The sequence below is a fragment of the Mercenaria mercenaria genome, chromosome 6 (assembly GCF_021730395.1).
Source record: "Mercenaria mercenaria strain notata chromosome 6, MADL_Memer_1, whole genome shotgun sequence".
Lineage (NCBI taxonomy): Eukaryota > Metazoa > Mollusca > Bivalvia > Venerida > Veneridae > Mercenaria > Mercenaria mercenaria.
Window position 1 is genome coordinate 22,537,014 of NC_069366.1, and position 15,702 is coordinate 22,552,715.

The 15,702-nt window shown below is 34.9% G+C and overlaps 1 protein-coding gene across 2 annotated transcripts; it reads left to right on the plus strand.

Moving 5' to 3' along the window:
* Positions 1-14,684, plus strand: LOC123549426 (kelch-like protein 9). 2 transcript variants are annotated; one of them, XM_045337526.2, is made up of 7 exons: positions 1-133; positions 3,835-4,010; positions 6,397-7,522; positions 8,509-8,686; positions 9,581-9,795; positions 13,896-13,926; positions 14,129-14,271. In XM_045337526.2, the coding sequence occupies exons 2-7, from the start codon at positions 3,913-3,915 to the stop codon at positions 14,143-14,145; spliced, it is 1,665 nt and encodes a 554-aa protein (XP_045193461.2). In that variant the 5' UTR covers positions 1-133; positions 3,835-3,912; the 3' UTR covers positions 14,146-14,271. The 2 variants fall into 2 exon arrangements, with proteins under 2 accessions (XP_045193461.2, XP_045193459.2); XM_045337524.2 differs by lacking the exon at positions 13,896-13,926 and having other exon boundaries at positions 2-133; positions 14,129-14,684.
* The last annotated feature ends 1,018 nt before the right edge of the window (positions 14,685-15,702 follow it).

Genomic DNA, 15,702 nt, shown 5'->3' on the forward strand with positions numbered 1-15,702 from the left:
CGGTGTGCAAGTAGAAGTATCCTAAACAAATTGGGCTACATCTGTCAAAATCTCCAGATATGTTATAAAGACAAAAAAATGTTTTAGACTGCTACAGCAGCCTGTGGAAAGAAAACATCCGTGAATTGCAATTGTAAAGATCTGTCTTAAATGACACATTACATTTTTATAACAAAATTTTTCATAGAAAAGTCCAAAAGGAACTGTCAGTGTCACCAATCCTTGAAATTAATATCTTTCAGAAATCCATTCATGAGGGATCTATACCTTCTCAGTGGAAAAATGCAAATGTAACTCCCATCTACAAGAAGGGTGACAGTTCAGACCCAGCCAACTACAGGCCCATATCCCTTACTGTCCTGCAAAAACTCTTGTTCAACTTAGAAAATTTTGGTAAAGTTTTGAATGTAAGCAAGTATTAGCTGGAACAGCTTTAAAAGTCAAGCGCACTGTCATTACTATTGTTATTATTAATAGTGCACTTCATTTTATGATAGATGTTCTACATTTGGTTACTTCAGTGCAAAACGTGGCTACTGGCATTAACAAAAAGAAGCAGTTATCCATAGTCCAAGCTGTTCTACTCAGCGTCGGCGTCACACTTTGGTTAAGTTTTGCATGCAAGTACGAATAGCTGTCATTTAAAGGCATATAGTTTTGAAACTAATTTTTAGTTCGACTATTCAAAGAATAGTCTAGCTTGAAGAACAGTCTAGCTATTCTACTCAACCTGGTGTCAGTGTCGGCGTCACAGTCCTTGGTTAAAGTTTCACATGCAAGTACATACAGCTATCATTTAAAGGCATATAGCTTTGAAACTTATTTTTTCTTTTTCTAGGTCAATTACCAACCTCACTGGGTCAAGTTCCATAACTCTGACATGTATTTAAAGCAAATTATGCCCCCTTTTGGACTTAGGAAATCCTGGTTAAAGTTTTACATGCAAGTTACTATCTCCAAAACTAATGCAGATATTGAATTGAAACTTCACATGTGTTTTCGGGGATGTAAAATTAGTTGATAGCATCAAGTCCCATAACTCTGACCTGCATTTTGGCCAAATTATGCCCCCTCTGGACTTAGAAAATTCTGGTCAAAGTTTTGCGTGTAAGTACATACAGCTATTACTTAAAGGCATATAGATTTGAAACTTATTTTTTCTTTTTCTAGATCAATTACCAATCTCACTGGATCAAGTCCCACAAATCTGACATGTATTTAAAGCAAATTATGTCCCCTTTTGGACTTAGAAAATCCTGGTTAAAATTTTACATGCAAGTTACTATCTCCAAAACTAATGCAGATATTTAATTGAAACTTTACATGTGCCTTTGGGGTTATAAAACTAGCTGATATCATCAAGTCCCATTACTCTGACCTGCATTTTGGCCAAATTATGCCCCCTTTTGGACTTAGAAAATTCTGGTTAAAGTTTTGTGTGCAAGTTACTATCTGCAGTACAAATGCAGATATTAAATTGAAAATTCACATGTGCCTTCAGGGTTATAAAACTAGTTGATTTCATCAAGTCCGATAACTCTGACATGCATTTTGGTCAAATTATGTCCCCTTTTGAACATAAAACTTCTGGTTAAAGTTTTGCATGCAAGTTACTATCTCCAAAACAGACACTGGATTGAAACTCTATAGATATTTTAACATTTAGGGTAACATTTTCCTGCTTCTGGGACAATAATTCCAAAAGTCGAGCATTGGCTGTGTTACGGACAACTCTTGTTTCTTTTTGTAGGTCCATTACCAACCTTACTGGGTCAAGTCCAATAACTCTGACATGTATTTTGGCCAACTTGTGCTGCCTTTTGAACTTAGAAATATGCCCCCTTTTGGACTTAGAAAAGCCTGATTAAAGTTTTGCATGCAATGACATATAGCTGTTATTTTAAGGCGTATAGATTTGAAACTTATTTTTATGCCCCCGGCATCTACTGATGCGGGAGGCATATAGTGATCGTCCTGTCCGTCCGTCCGTTCTTTCGTCCGTCCGTACGAGGTTAACCAAATGGGACCGTTTCGTCTAGCATCAATACCCTTTACTAGAATGACTTGATACTAATGCAGATGTAACCTGTGACCATTCCTCATCTTCAGACATCACCTGATCTCAGTTTGACCTTGACCTTGACCTCATTTTGGACTTAGGTTGCTTTATATGGGCCACCTCTTGGTTAACCAAATGGGACCGTTTCGTCTAGCATCAATACTGCTTACAAGAATGAACTGATACTAATACAGATGTAACCTGTGACCATTCCGCATCTTCAAACATCACCTGACCTCAGTTTGACCTTGACCTTGACCTCATTTTGGACTTAGGTTGCTTTATATGGGCCATCTCTTGGTTAACCAAATGGGACCGTTTAGTCTAGCATCAGTACCGCTTACAAGAATGAATTGATACTAATACAGAATGTAACCTGTGACCATTCCTCATCTTCAGACATCACCTGACCTCAGTTTGACCTTGACCTCATTTTGGACTTGGGTTGCTTTATATCGACAAGGATGCCACCGGGGGCATCAAGCGTTTATTGAACGCAGCTTCTTGTTTCTTTTTTATTTTTCTTTGTTAAATACAAACATCTCAGGATTATGTCCCATACCTCTGACATGTACAGTGCATTCGCGATGCTACGAATCGCAATTTAACGAAATACCGGTATACTACGAAAAGGTGTTGTGGTCCCGGCTGCTTTCCTTCTTATTTCTATGTTACAAAGTCACGGTTTTACGAAAATGCAATTTTGCAAAAAATGCGCTCCAACGAATGTATTGTTATGCCCTTAAAGCATGTTTTTAACTTGTTTAAGTTGCGATTTTACGAATACCTGTATCGTCTAAATTTTCACACCTTCCATAACGGCGTGAAAATGCTTTAGAGTGGAAAGTGTCACTATCATTTAGCTGGTCGTAAACAGTAATTAAAGTGTGAAAACTTAGTACTGAAATTCGAAACACATACGCTGTACAATATGACAGAAGTAAGTGGTTATTTTTTTTCTCCTATAACTATCCGATCGGATAGCATTCCAGTCACACTTGCTTCGATATCTATACATCTCGAACAATCACTGCATAAAAACAATAAAAAGGTATTTAAGTCCTGATCGTCTGTATATTGTCATTTTATTGTTCCAAACAATTCAGTAAAGGGTAGCTGAGGGTATCGGAATATGCGATTTTTTGTTCTAGTGCAACAATATACCCTAAATATGTTTTATGTATAGTGAATAAAAAGTGAAGAAAAAGCAACCCGTTTTAAATTTCAGATACCATCTAAGTTCAGATTCGAATTAGATTTGTAGTAAACCTAGATGTACATATAAAATTGTACTTCGATTCGAAAATCACATGTTTAAATATCATGGGTTACGACGTGTAGATATTAAGATGCTGTATAGTGAAATTTCCTATGCTACGATCGAAGGAAAATGCGATATTACGAAAAAAACGGCCGGTCCCTTGGCTTTTCGTAGGATCGCGATTGTACTTTGGCCAAATTATGCCCCTTTTTGAAGTTAAAAACTGATGGTTAAAGTTTTTCATTCAAGTTACAAGTCCAAAACTAATGCAGATACTGGACTGAAACTCTATAGATATTTTAACGTTTAAGGTAGTATTCCTGTTTCTGGGACAATCGGATAGTTGAGTATTGGCTGTCTTATGGACAGCTCTTGTTTGTACTGAGTTGATGTAAATTTTAACCACTGTGACTTGTGTCACCATTTCATAATTGTCATGAATAAGTAAGCACTGAAGTACAAGTAGATATCTGTTGTAGACTTTACATACAGCAAATACATCTGTAAACTTCAGATGTAAAGGCAAAGACTGAAGATTAAGTTATCAGAGGATGAATTCTGGTTTGAAGAAGAGGAGCTGCCAAGTGTGACAATGCCAGAAACAAATGAAGAAAATGAAGTTTGGGCATGTAAATGTGGTGATGGCAGGAAGGTGAAGCTATGTGCTCAGAAACTGGTCGAATATTCCGGGTACGTTATAAAATATGGGGAAATTGGGTGCAAGTCATTGAGTTTTTTTTAGCTCACCTGTCACATAGTGACAAGGTGAGCTTTTGTGATCGCGCAGCGTCCGTCGTCCGTGCATGCGTAAACTTTTGCTTGTGACCACTCTAGAGGTCACATTTTTTGTGGGATCTTTGTGAAAGTTGGTCAGAATGTTCATCTTGATGATATCTAGGTTAAGTTTGAAACTGGGTCACATGCCGTCTAAAAAAATAGGTCAGTAGGTCTAAAAATAAGAAAACCTTGTGACCTCTCTAGAGGCCATATATTTCACAAGATCTTCATGAAAATTGGTCAGAATGTTCACCTTGCTGATATCTAGGTCAAGTTCGAAACTGGGTCATGTGCCTTTAAAAACTAGGTCAGTAGGTCAAATAATAGAAAAACCTTGTGACCTTTCTAAAGGCCGTATTTTTCATGGGATCTGTATGAAAGTTGGTCTGAATGTTCATCTTGATGATATCTAGGTCAAGTTCGAAACTGGGTCACGTGCGGTCAAAAACTAGGTCAGTAGGTCTAAAAATAGAAAAACCTTGTGACCTCTCTAGAGGCCATATATTTCACAAGATCTTCATGAAAATTGGTCAGAACGTTCAGCTTGATGATATCTAGGTCAAGTTCGAAACTGGGTCACGTGCCATCAAACACTAGGTAAGTAGGTCAAATAATAGAAAAACCTTGTGACCTCTCTAAAGGCCATATTTTTCATGGGATCTGTATGAAAGTTGGTCTGAATGTTCATCTTGATGATATCTAGATCAAGTTTGAAACTGGGTCACGTGCTGCGAAAAACTAGGTCAGTAGGTCAAATAATGAAAAAACCTTATGACCTCGCTAGAGGTCATATTTTTCATGGGATCTATATGAAAGTTAATCTGAGTGTTTATCTTGATGATATATAGGTCAAGTTTGAAACTGGGTCAATTGCGATCAAAAACTAGGTCAGTAGGTCTTAAAATAGAAAAACCTTGTGACCTCTCTAGAGGCCATACGTGTGAATGGATCTTCACGAAAATTGGTCAGAATGTTCATCTTGATGATATCTAGGTCAAGTTTGAAAGTGGGTCACGTGTCTTCAAAAAGTAGGTCAGTAGGTCAAATAATGAAAAAACCTTATGACCTCTCGAGAGGTCATATTTTTCATGGGATCTATATGAAAGTTAATCTGAATGTTTATCTTGATGATATATAGGTCAAGTTTGAAACTGGGTCAACTGCGATCAAAAACTAGGTCAGTAGGTCTTAAAATAGAAAAACCTTGTGACCTCTCTAGAGGCCATACCCTTGAATGGATCTTCATGAAAATTGGTCAGAATGTTCACCTTGATGATATCTAGGTCAAGTTTGAAACTGGTTCAAGTGCCATCAAAAACTAGGTAAGAAGGTCAAATAATAAAAAACCTTGTGACCTCTCTAGAGGCCATACTTTTCGCGGGATCTGTATGAAAGTTGGTCTGAATGTTCATCTTGATGATATCTAGTTCAAGTTTGAAACTGGGTCAACTGCGGTCAAAAACTAGGTCAGTAGGTCTAAAATTAGAAAAATCTTTTGACCTCTCTAGAGGCCATATTTTTCAATGGATCTTCATGAAAATTGGTCAGAATTTTTATCTTGATGATAAATAGGTCAAGTTCAAAACTGGGTCACATGAGCTCAAAAACTAGGTCACTATGTCAAATAATAGAAAAAACGGCGTAATTTTCAAAACTGGGTCATGTGGGAAGAGGTGAGCGATTCAGGACCATCATGGTCCTCTTGTTATATTAACCCTTACCGTGCTAAATTGTCCATCTTTCAATTTGGACAGTATCATTAATTGTTAAAAGAGACCTGCTTTCCCAAAAGATACTGGCTGAGCAGCGAACAGTGCAGATCATGACCAGACTGTAAGGATGTGCAGGCTGATCATGATCTACACTGGTCACAAGGGCAGAATTAATCGTGTCCAGCATAGCAAGGGTTAAATGCTAAATTGGCAGACATGAAAACCTTTTCTTTGGCTAGTATTGATACTTGTAATTCTTATTTTGACATATTTTTTCTTATGACACAGATATGTTAAACACTAATCAAGATATTTTGAAAATTTGAAATGTTCCTTTTGCCATCCTAGGTGTTCTGTAGCATGATGCATAATATCAATGGCATTGTGTTGTATGTAAGAAGAAATCAAGAAAAAAACTATCAAACAGTAGATGTCTGTACCATATTTTACAATTTTTTTTCTGATCAGAATTCTTAGTTACAATAGTATTGTAAAACCTGCAAGTTCGTAGTAAATCGGTACCAAAGATTAAGAAAAGAGTGTCTCATATCATGTGAAACGCTGAAGTTATTGTCCTCATATTTCAGGTATTTTTGTGCTCTGATGCACAGCCAAATGCGAGAAACAAGGGAGAAAACTCTAGATCTACGACTATTCACATCAGATACTATCAAGCTTCTCATAAAAATGTTCCGTTACAAAGATAACAAATTATGTGATAATGAAATAGAAGACATATTTAAAGAAAGTCTTGAGTTGGAAATAGTGGAAGATGTTTTAAAAGCAGCAGATTATCTGGATATGCCGTGTATATATCCAAGATGCTGTGACTTGCTAATTATTTTGTTGCCGCCATTTTGTGAGGAGATAGACCGCCTGTGGAAAATGTGGACAATTTGTCAGACATATGGCTTGGAATCTGTTGAGGAGGCAATGAATAAACAAATTGCACTAAATATAAAGGCCATAGAAAGCACAGACTACTTTTTCTTACGGGAGGTCCCGGCAGACGTTCTAGCAGGTGTTCTTGCTGTACCAAACATAGATATTAGTTCAGAAGTTGGTGTTATGAAACTGATTTCTGAATGGATTCTTTACGCCAAGGAGGAAAGATTGAAGTGGTTTGATAATCTATTCAACTGTATTCATATTCCATCACTTATTCATTCTGATTTGACGGAGATTGACAATATAGTAAAAGAATTAGGTTTGACTGATGTCGATGTTTGGAAAACGTTCTCTAATTATGTTTCAAATCCTCACAGGTTTTTTATTTTACGTCAAGATCTTAGTCAAATACGTAATGGAAGAGAAGTTTTGATGATGTTTGGGGGCGTGTATGCACAGTCTCTGTTGCCACATAATCAGCAAATTGGTAACCAGTCGGAGCGAAGACTGCGCTATGTTCCCATTATGTATCAAGATCTGGATGAAGTTTGTCGACAGTGTTTAGACAGTCGTGTTGAGCAATATGTTAAAAGGCCAGCATCAAATATCAGTCCAAGGTCAAGGAATCTTCCTTCTGTAGACGGTGGCTTGGTTTTTAAAACTATGAATAGATTGAAATCTCCTGTGCGGTTGATAGAATTTTGCATCTGTTTATACGAAAACTTTGTCTATATTGCTGGCGGACAGAGAAGTCACAATGAAGACGCAAAGTTTGCTGTGATGGGGGCATACAGAATGGATCCCCATATTGGTGAATGGGGTGAAGTAACTATATTATTTTTAAAACTCATCTTAATTGCAAGAAAAAGATAAAAACATTAGTTTAGATATGCAGTAATCAGACTTCATTTTAACAATAACTGGTGTTTTATCTTTTTCTGTTGTATTCTCTAAATGTTCCCCTCAGTCATATTCTCTAAATGTTCCCCTCAGTCATATTCTTTAAATTTTCTGCTGTGTCACATTCTCTACATGTTCCTCGCTGTCACATTTTCTAATTCCTTCTGTTTCTTTGTCATGCTCTCTAAATGTTCCTTCATGCCATATTCTCTATCTGTTCATCTCTCATATTCTGTAAATGTTTCTCTCTGTCATATTCAGTAAATGTTCTTCTCTGTCATATTCAGTAAATGTTCTTCTCTGTCATATTCTGTAAATGTTTCTCTCTGTCATATTCTGTAAATGTTCCTGTCTGTCATATTCTATAAATGTTTCTCCCTGTCATATTCTGTAAATGTTCCTCTCTGTCATATTCTGTAAATGTTCCTCTGTCATATCCTGTAAATGTTTCTCTCTGTCATATTCTGTACATGTTCCTCCCTGTCATATTCTGTAAAATTAATGTTCCTCTCTGTTATTTTCTCTAAATGTTCCTCCCTGTCAGGAGAATATGCACATACATTATTTTGTTGCTTAAATGTAGTTAAAGTCATAACGAAGTTGATTCTGCTATAGCGTTTAAATACTGTGAAATCATTAATATTCGTGGGGAACTAATTTTCGCGGATTTCGTGGTTGAGTCAATCCGCGAAATTTAATCCCAATGAACAGGTAAAATTCCCATTCATTTTATGTTCAAAAGTTGAAATCCACAAATTCATATCCCCCTGAAATTGCCGTTTTGATCACGAAGTTAATGATTTTACAGTAGATTGATTGCTTCTGTGAAACTTGGTATAAAGATAAAAGGCAACAATTCGGTTCAGCTGATAAGGCTCGAGTTACTTTGTTTCATATTCTGTTGTTTTTAGATAGCACATATGAAAGAAGCTAGATGTTTATTCACTTTGGGCAGTGTGTGGGGACGGCTGTATGCTGTAGGTGGTGCTAACCAATTTGGTATTCTCAGGTGTACAGAATACTATATACCAGAGGAAGACAAGTGGTATGAAGGGCCTCAGCTGCACACTCAGCTTCACGAGCATGCATGTAAGTTCCTGTGTACTGATCGATTGTGAATTTTAGTAATGTTAAGGGTAATACATTTCAGTATATTCAGTCATGTGTTGTGAGATAATTTTCCACTGCAAAACTGATGCTCCATTTTATCTGTGATGGCTTTTTGGGGAGGTTGTGGAGGGGAGGAGGTGGGGGATTAGTTATTTATGGCAAGTTTCTTCAGTTTAGAAATATATCTGTATTGTTGATCTCATTTTCACAGACTCATGCCCTATACTAGTACAAGTTCCTATATTCATGTTAGAGTCCAAGTCATAGAACATGCCCTGTTGGTGTAGACCTTATTATTTGATGCCAAAGTGAAAAGGCCTTCAGTGTCAAATACAGTTTGCATATATAAGTGTATTCACTCAGTGAATTTCAAAATGCAGTTTTTGATCAGCAATATTTTTGTTAAGCTTCATTTGATTGCAAAGCAAATTGTGTTATTTTGAGTTAGCATACTGTCATGGATGTATCTTTGTATTCTGTACCTGTTGAGTAATCATGAAATGAGCCACACCATGAGAAAACCAACATAGTGTATTTGCTCATCCGCACAATCTGGTCAAGATCCATGCTGTTTGCTAACAGTTTCTGTAGTTGCAGTAGGGTTTGAAAGCGAACAGCATGGATCCTGACCAGACTGCACGGATGTGCAGGCTGGTTAGGATCCATGCTGGTTAGAAACTGCACTATGTTGGTTTTCTCATGGTGCGACTCATTAATATTCAGGTGAAAATCTGTTCTTCCATTATAAAACTTTGCATTGAGCATTTTTAAATACACATTGTTCATGTATTTCTAAACTTCTCCTTTATCTCTGTCTGTAAAACATTGGTCTGTTTCTTGTATAGCAGATATGTTATTTATATGTAATTTCAGGCTGCATATTCAGAGAAAAGATGTATATCTCGGGTGGACATGATGATGCAGAACACACTAACAGAGTCTGGGTTCTTGAAAGTAAAGTAGGGACATGGAAACCAGTTGCACCATTGCTTCAGCCAAGATCGTATCATGCCATGGTAGCCATGGATGATAAAATGTATGTGATAGGTGGATGCAGAAAAGTTGGCTCTGAAATCCGAGATTTACATGTGAGTTGTGTTTTTTTCTGTTAGGAAGGAAGGGGTAAAAGTTCGCTTTACAAGAAAAGCCTTTGACTATGTAGTGAGTAGGTTATAGGAAAAAGATGTTTCCTTTTGTGAAGAAAGCACCAAACTTTGTATGTAACTATTTTGAAGTATGCTGAATCCAAAAAAAGGAGGAGACACGCTGTTCGCTAATCTCAATTAGCTTAAAATGAGGCCCCAAAAAGGGACCTATATTCTATGTGTTTTAATCATATATTTTTGTAAGCAATGTCCAAAGGGTTAATTTATAACCTAGATAAGTAACTATTATTGACATTATATTTATTTAGTTACATTTTATACACATTTAATATATGGAACACTGACAAATGACATAGATGAGGCCCTAAAAGGGGGAAAATTGTTTAAAAATTTCATTTACAGGATGACTTTATTTTTTAGTGTGAATATTATATCACTCTTGTAAACAAAACTTAATTTAGTATTTTTAAAATTATATCAAAATTTTATTTAAACATTCTTTACATTTTGAGGTTCATTAAGGGTATTTCATAAAACAAGTTCACATATAGGTACATACTGTAATTCATATAATCAACTTTACAGTACTTATACTTTACATGGAGTACTGATAGTTCAATTTCCCTATGAATATTATTATTAAGCATTCAGAAGAGTAGCTAAAGAAGGGGTTATTTTGTTTTTTTCTTGTAAATTCAATAACTTAATATAATGTAAATTCATGTAAAACGTTTTATACAAAACATAATTTCTATGTTTTTCAAGACAATTAATGACTTCAAGCTAAAGCATACGATCACCCTAATGCTTTCTTCACAACAAAAGAAAATGGAATTTGAGCTAAATATATTGTTGTATTTATTATTGCTAATTTATACTACATTCAATGATTTTAATTTATTTGAATTTGATTAAGATTTCAAGTTTTCGAATCAGTCAAAATTACGTTTTCTTAAAAATAGCACTGGTATTGTATGATAGATTAACCTTTGTACGGTTTGAACCAACGACCTTCCTATTGATCTGACAACACCTTTACCACTAGACGGTCTCTCTCACTGAAGTTGTCCACTCCAAAGAGCAGTGATTTCCTGCAGACACCACAAGAACGCAAATAGTTACATATAAAATATGTTTAAGATGAAAATATGATACAGAAATAAAGAAAGTCATACCAAATAGAGTCAGATGTAAATTTGTTAAGGTAAAGATTAATCGATTAGTTTATAAACAATGTCTCCTTAAAATGTACTGAGCTACAGTTATTTTGCATATTAAGCCTTCTGATAAATAACGAAATAGTGTATTTTCTGTCTTAGGTTCCAAATCAGCCCATATGATAATATCATGTATCTGATAAACTTACAAAAGTTGAAAGAAAAGTTACGATCAGGATACCCTAAACAAACAACTTTTAATTTTAAGTGTAACAACCCTTTCAATATTTAACTAAAACTGTAATTTGCCAGTATTTCACTCACTAGCACACATGCCTTCAAAATGTGTAAGTACACAGGATTGGCTTGATGCATTTATATCTTCCTTTGTATGTTTTCTTGTAGTTACAGTGATGAGTTTCCTCCAACTTATAGCAGCTAATTATGAAGCATATTGCATAATTAAAGCTAAGTACCAGTTCTCTTGACCATTTCCAGTTGACAGGATTAGCAATGTCAATGCATGCTATAAATGCCTGTCTACAACCTGTTTGATATAATGTTATTTGCTACATATGTGAACATCTCTCAGGGGTTTGCTTTCATTATGTCTAATTGCTTAAGAAAATATGTTCTCTGGCTTCATTGCATGATAGAACAACCTATCCTTCCAGATGTCATGTGCGCTTCTTGAATCTTTTAAAACGGCATAACCATAAGTAAAGATATCCTATGCCTTGCAAACGTATTGAGACAGTATCACAGCAAGATAATGCATTATAAAGGATGTTAGCTTTAAGTTACGTTCTTGGATGTGTCTTTTCCTGTTGGATTTTTGTCCTTGTTTTTATGCCAAAAAGACGGCTTGCTACGGAATTAGTCAGCATGTACGTACTAGAACTGTTTGGAACAGTCAAATGAAGCTACAGCTTACAACTAGCAAACTGTTTTACTATAGAAAATACCAGTGTGTGTCAGTATTGGTTGCTCGTAAGATTATCCCCTTGTGGTTTTGTTTTTATGCATCTGTGGCAAACAAATGTGTACCTTGTCGCACGCGTACCAGTTAGTGTACCACATGTTGTGACTTCAAACTTTTGGAACAATACATGGTCATGTTATAAACAAAAGTATCAAGCTGTAAATCAGTAAATGGTGCCAGATACCATTCTAGTTCCAAAAGGAAATAGACAGCATGAAAATATCTAATTTACCTGATGTTCACATTTCTAATATTTATATACGAAGCCATGTTTGGGGAGAGACATTAAGGTATGAACATACTAAATAGCTGGCCTTTTATATTCTAGATAAAATTGACAGTTTTCTATCTAGTTTCTACCTTAATTGTGACCATTGCATTGCTTAATTCTGTTGAATCTGGATTGACCAGTAATGACACTTGACTTTCATTACTATGTACACTTCATAGAACCTATCAGATGCCAGTGCAATAACACATTCATGTAAATATAAATTTGTCAAACAAATGTATTAGAGAAGCACTGGAAAGCCTATTAGAATTCTTAGATATCTATTGAATGGGTGTAAATATAAGTTTCTTTTATTTTATGGGTTTTTGGATGAGTCATTTGATTTGAAACATGATTATTTCATATACTGTTATGTAACATAAAAATGGTCCATTGAAAGGCCTCTCTTTTTTATATAAATGTATTGCCCTAATAAATCCAGATATATAGGTTACCTCGTGGACCTAAACATGTGAATATTTTTACTTTTTTGATATTTTATATATAAGATCCATGAATTCTGTTTCTTTACTTATGTTAAGTTCAGTAATATGATATTTTAACGAATGAAATAATAATTTGCCCTTAAAATATGATTTTTAACAATTTTCCCTTGAAGGACCTCGTATTATTTTTCCTGAGTCATGTGTATTGAATGCGTATAAAATCTAATTGAATAAATTTTGTTTCAAGGGTTATAATTGGTTAAGGTAACGAATTAACATTTTTGAAATTGTTCTAGATATATTTAATTGAAATAAAAAAAAGGTAGTTCCCCTTTTGGGCCTCATGTTTTGGTCTATTCAAGCCAACAAATCGTATATGCAGTCCATTTCTGATCCAGTATACTTTTAAATACAAACTTTCATGCTTTCTTCGAAGAAACATCTTTTCACTCGCAGTTTTGAAATTAAACATACAGTAAAATCTGATTACCTCCCTTTTTAGTATGTATCTTGAAAAATAAGAATATTTTGTAGTAAACTTTGTATATTTGTCAATACCAAATGGTTGTTTGTCTATGCTAGTGATATGTTATCCATGTTTAGATCATATGAAACATTACTTTATAGATAAATTTCAATTCAAAGGAAAAAAAATATTTTTTTCAAGACTTTTTTACCTCCCTTTTATAAACTGATTTAAAAGGAGGTTCCAGGGCAGATATAGCGTGTCTCCTCCTCTTGTAGGATTTGGGATACCTTAAAGTAATTTCATGCAAAATTTGGTGCTTTCTTCACAAACGGGAACATCTTTGTCATTTTTTGTTCCATATCTTACTTGCTAATGGGAGAATATGTATCCCGTAGCAGGGGAAATGTGTAACCATAAAGCATCAGTGAATATTGACCACACTAAATACTTTCCCATCCACTGTAGTAAATACAATATAATCTCTGTAAATGATTCAAGACCAAACACCTTTCTACAATGGCAGATATTTTCTTTCATATTATTATTTCCTGAAGAACAGCCATTTCACAACAAACATATAGTAGGCCAGTGATGTTTACTGTAAAGAAGTTGCTCCTTATAGTGTACATGTACAAAATGTATATCATTTCAACAGTATCATGGTTCAGTTTTAATATTTAGGGCCAGGATATGGCTCTAATTTTTATGTCTCAGAAGGGAGACATAATAGTAACCTCATTTTCCATTTCTTTTGTAGTTAGTTCTCCAAGGTCAAGGTCACAGGCAAGGTATTTTACAGTTTTCATGGCAGTTGTAGACATTTGCTTTTTAAAGGTGTACAAATACTAGAACTAAGTGTAGACATTTTACAATTAATTTTACAACCCTTCTGTAAATGGTGTGATGTTTGCATTTATATTTGGCAAACACATTCTTTATTTGATTATAAACTGTTTCTTCTCACCAATGTCATTTTCATTCATTTCACAGAGTGTAGAGGAATATGACCTTGCCTCTGATACCTGGACACACCTGCTGACCTTAAATGTACCAATCAGTAGCACTCTTCCTGTTGTCATTGGCAACGAGATACTCTTCATTGGAGGTTACAGTTTTGATAGTAAAGAATACCTTCAGCAGACAGTATCACTCAATCTGAAGAAAAGGCAGTGGAAATTTTCTTCATTAGTAAGCAGTACGTCAAAAAAAGTGGTTGGATATTTATGTCTTAGATTGAAAGTGAAGCAGAGAATTTTGAGGTGACATTTTATTTTAGGACATGAAGTTGATGTAAGAGTGTAAGATTTTTCAAATGATGGGAATATCTAGCTTGAACTTAAAATGTTCAGGCAGTAACAAGGCTTAGTTGTATATATGTACATATAAATACCTTTGTGTTGTGATACTATAAATGAAATACTTGCCTAAATGTGCAATATGTTTAAATGTATATGTTTCAATGCTGGTCATAGCAGTTTTTGGCATGCATTTTTTTTTTTCATAAAAAGGGAAATTGAATTTCCAACATACTATATATTTTATATTATTTATAACTGATTTTGCTGTGGAAACAAGTTTTGATACACTTTTGTATGTACCAAGAAAAAACTCGCATTGAAGGGGAATGTAGAAATATACGGTTGAACCTGTTTTAGTGGTCACCTATATTAAGCGGCCAGTCAGCTAACTTCCAAACCAAATTTTTGTTCTAATTCCAACCGGACATGAGCTGTCACCTGTCTTTAGCAGCCAAACTGTGTCGCTCCCTTATCTGTATGTTTAATACAGGTTTGAGTTCAGTTTATTTATCTGTCTGTTCATCACATGTTTTCTCGGAACAATTACAGTTGAATCTTAATCTCATCTTAATCTCTAATCTCGGTTATCTCAAAATTCTGGCTATCTCGAAGGCATTTTCAAGTCCTGTCCCAAAAACAGGTGCACAAAATAGAAAGCTTGATCCCTTAGAATTCAAGATATTGAGATTCATCTGTTTAAAACTACAAAAAGGAATTGTGTTGAAACTTAGCTTATTGATAGATGATGACATACCTCTGCCTCCCTTTTTGTTTAGATAATGACAGGAAGAATGTAACTGTTTTGATTATTTTATTTTATAATTACATCCCTTCTTGTATTTAATATTTTTGACAACCTTGTAACTACTTAAGGAAATCAAAAGAACTGTACCATAATTGAAGTGGCTATGAGTTGAGATGTAGGGTGCAAGAACCATAACTGGATTAGAAAAAGTTATTTAAACCAACATTACATGAGAAATGAAAGGAAATTATTAGTAATTTTGCAAGAATTTTATTACATTTATTAATGATTTGCATTGAAAATTCAATTTAATAGAAAATTCAAGTTCTTAAAATTTTGATTATTCACTTTTTGCCTATCTTGGTAACTCCACTTCTTACACTCCCTAACACCCAACCCAAGGAAATACGAGTTTAGTTAGTCTTGCGTAATACCATTGTCAAAAAGTAAGGTATTACCATATAGTGACAAGATGAGGTTGCACATGTCCTATGGACACACATCTACTTTGTTACCAGAAA

Bases quoted from the DNA above. Each gene is read 5' to 3' on its own strand.
- LOC123549426 (XM_045337524.2), top strand. From the start codon at position 3,913: ATGCCAGAAACAAATGAAGAAAATGAAGTTTGGGCATGTAAATGTGGT. The intron at 4,011-6,396 runs GTACGTTATAAA...CTCATATTTCAG, and splicing joins AAACTGGTCGAATATTCCGG to GTATTTTTGTGCTCTGATGC. The intron at 9,796-14,128 runs GTGAGTTGTGTT...TTCATTTCACAG, and splicing joins CTGAAATCCGAGATTTACAT to AGTGTAGAGGAATATGACCT.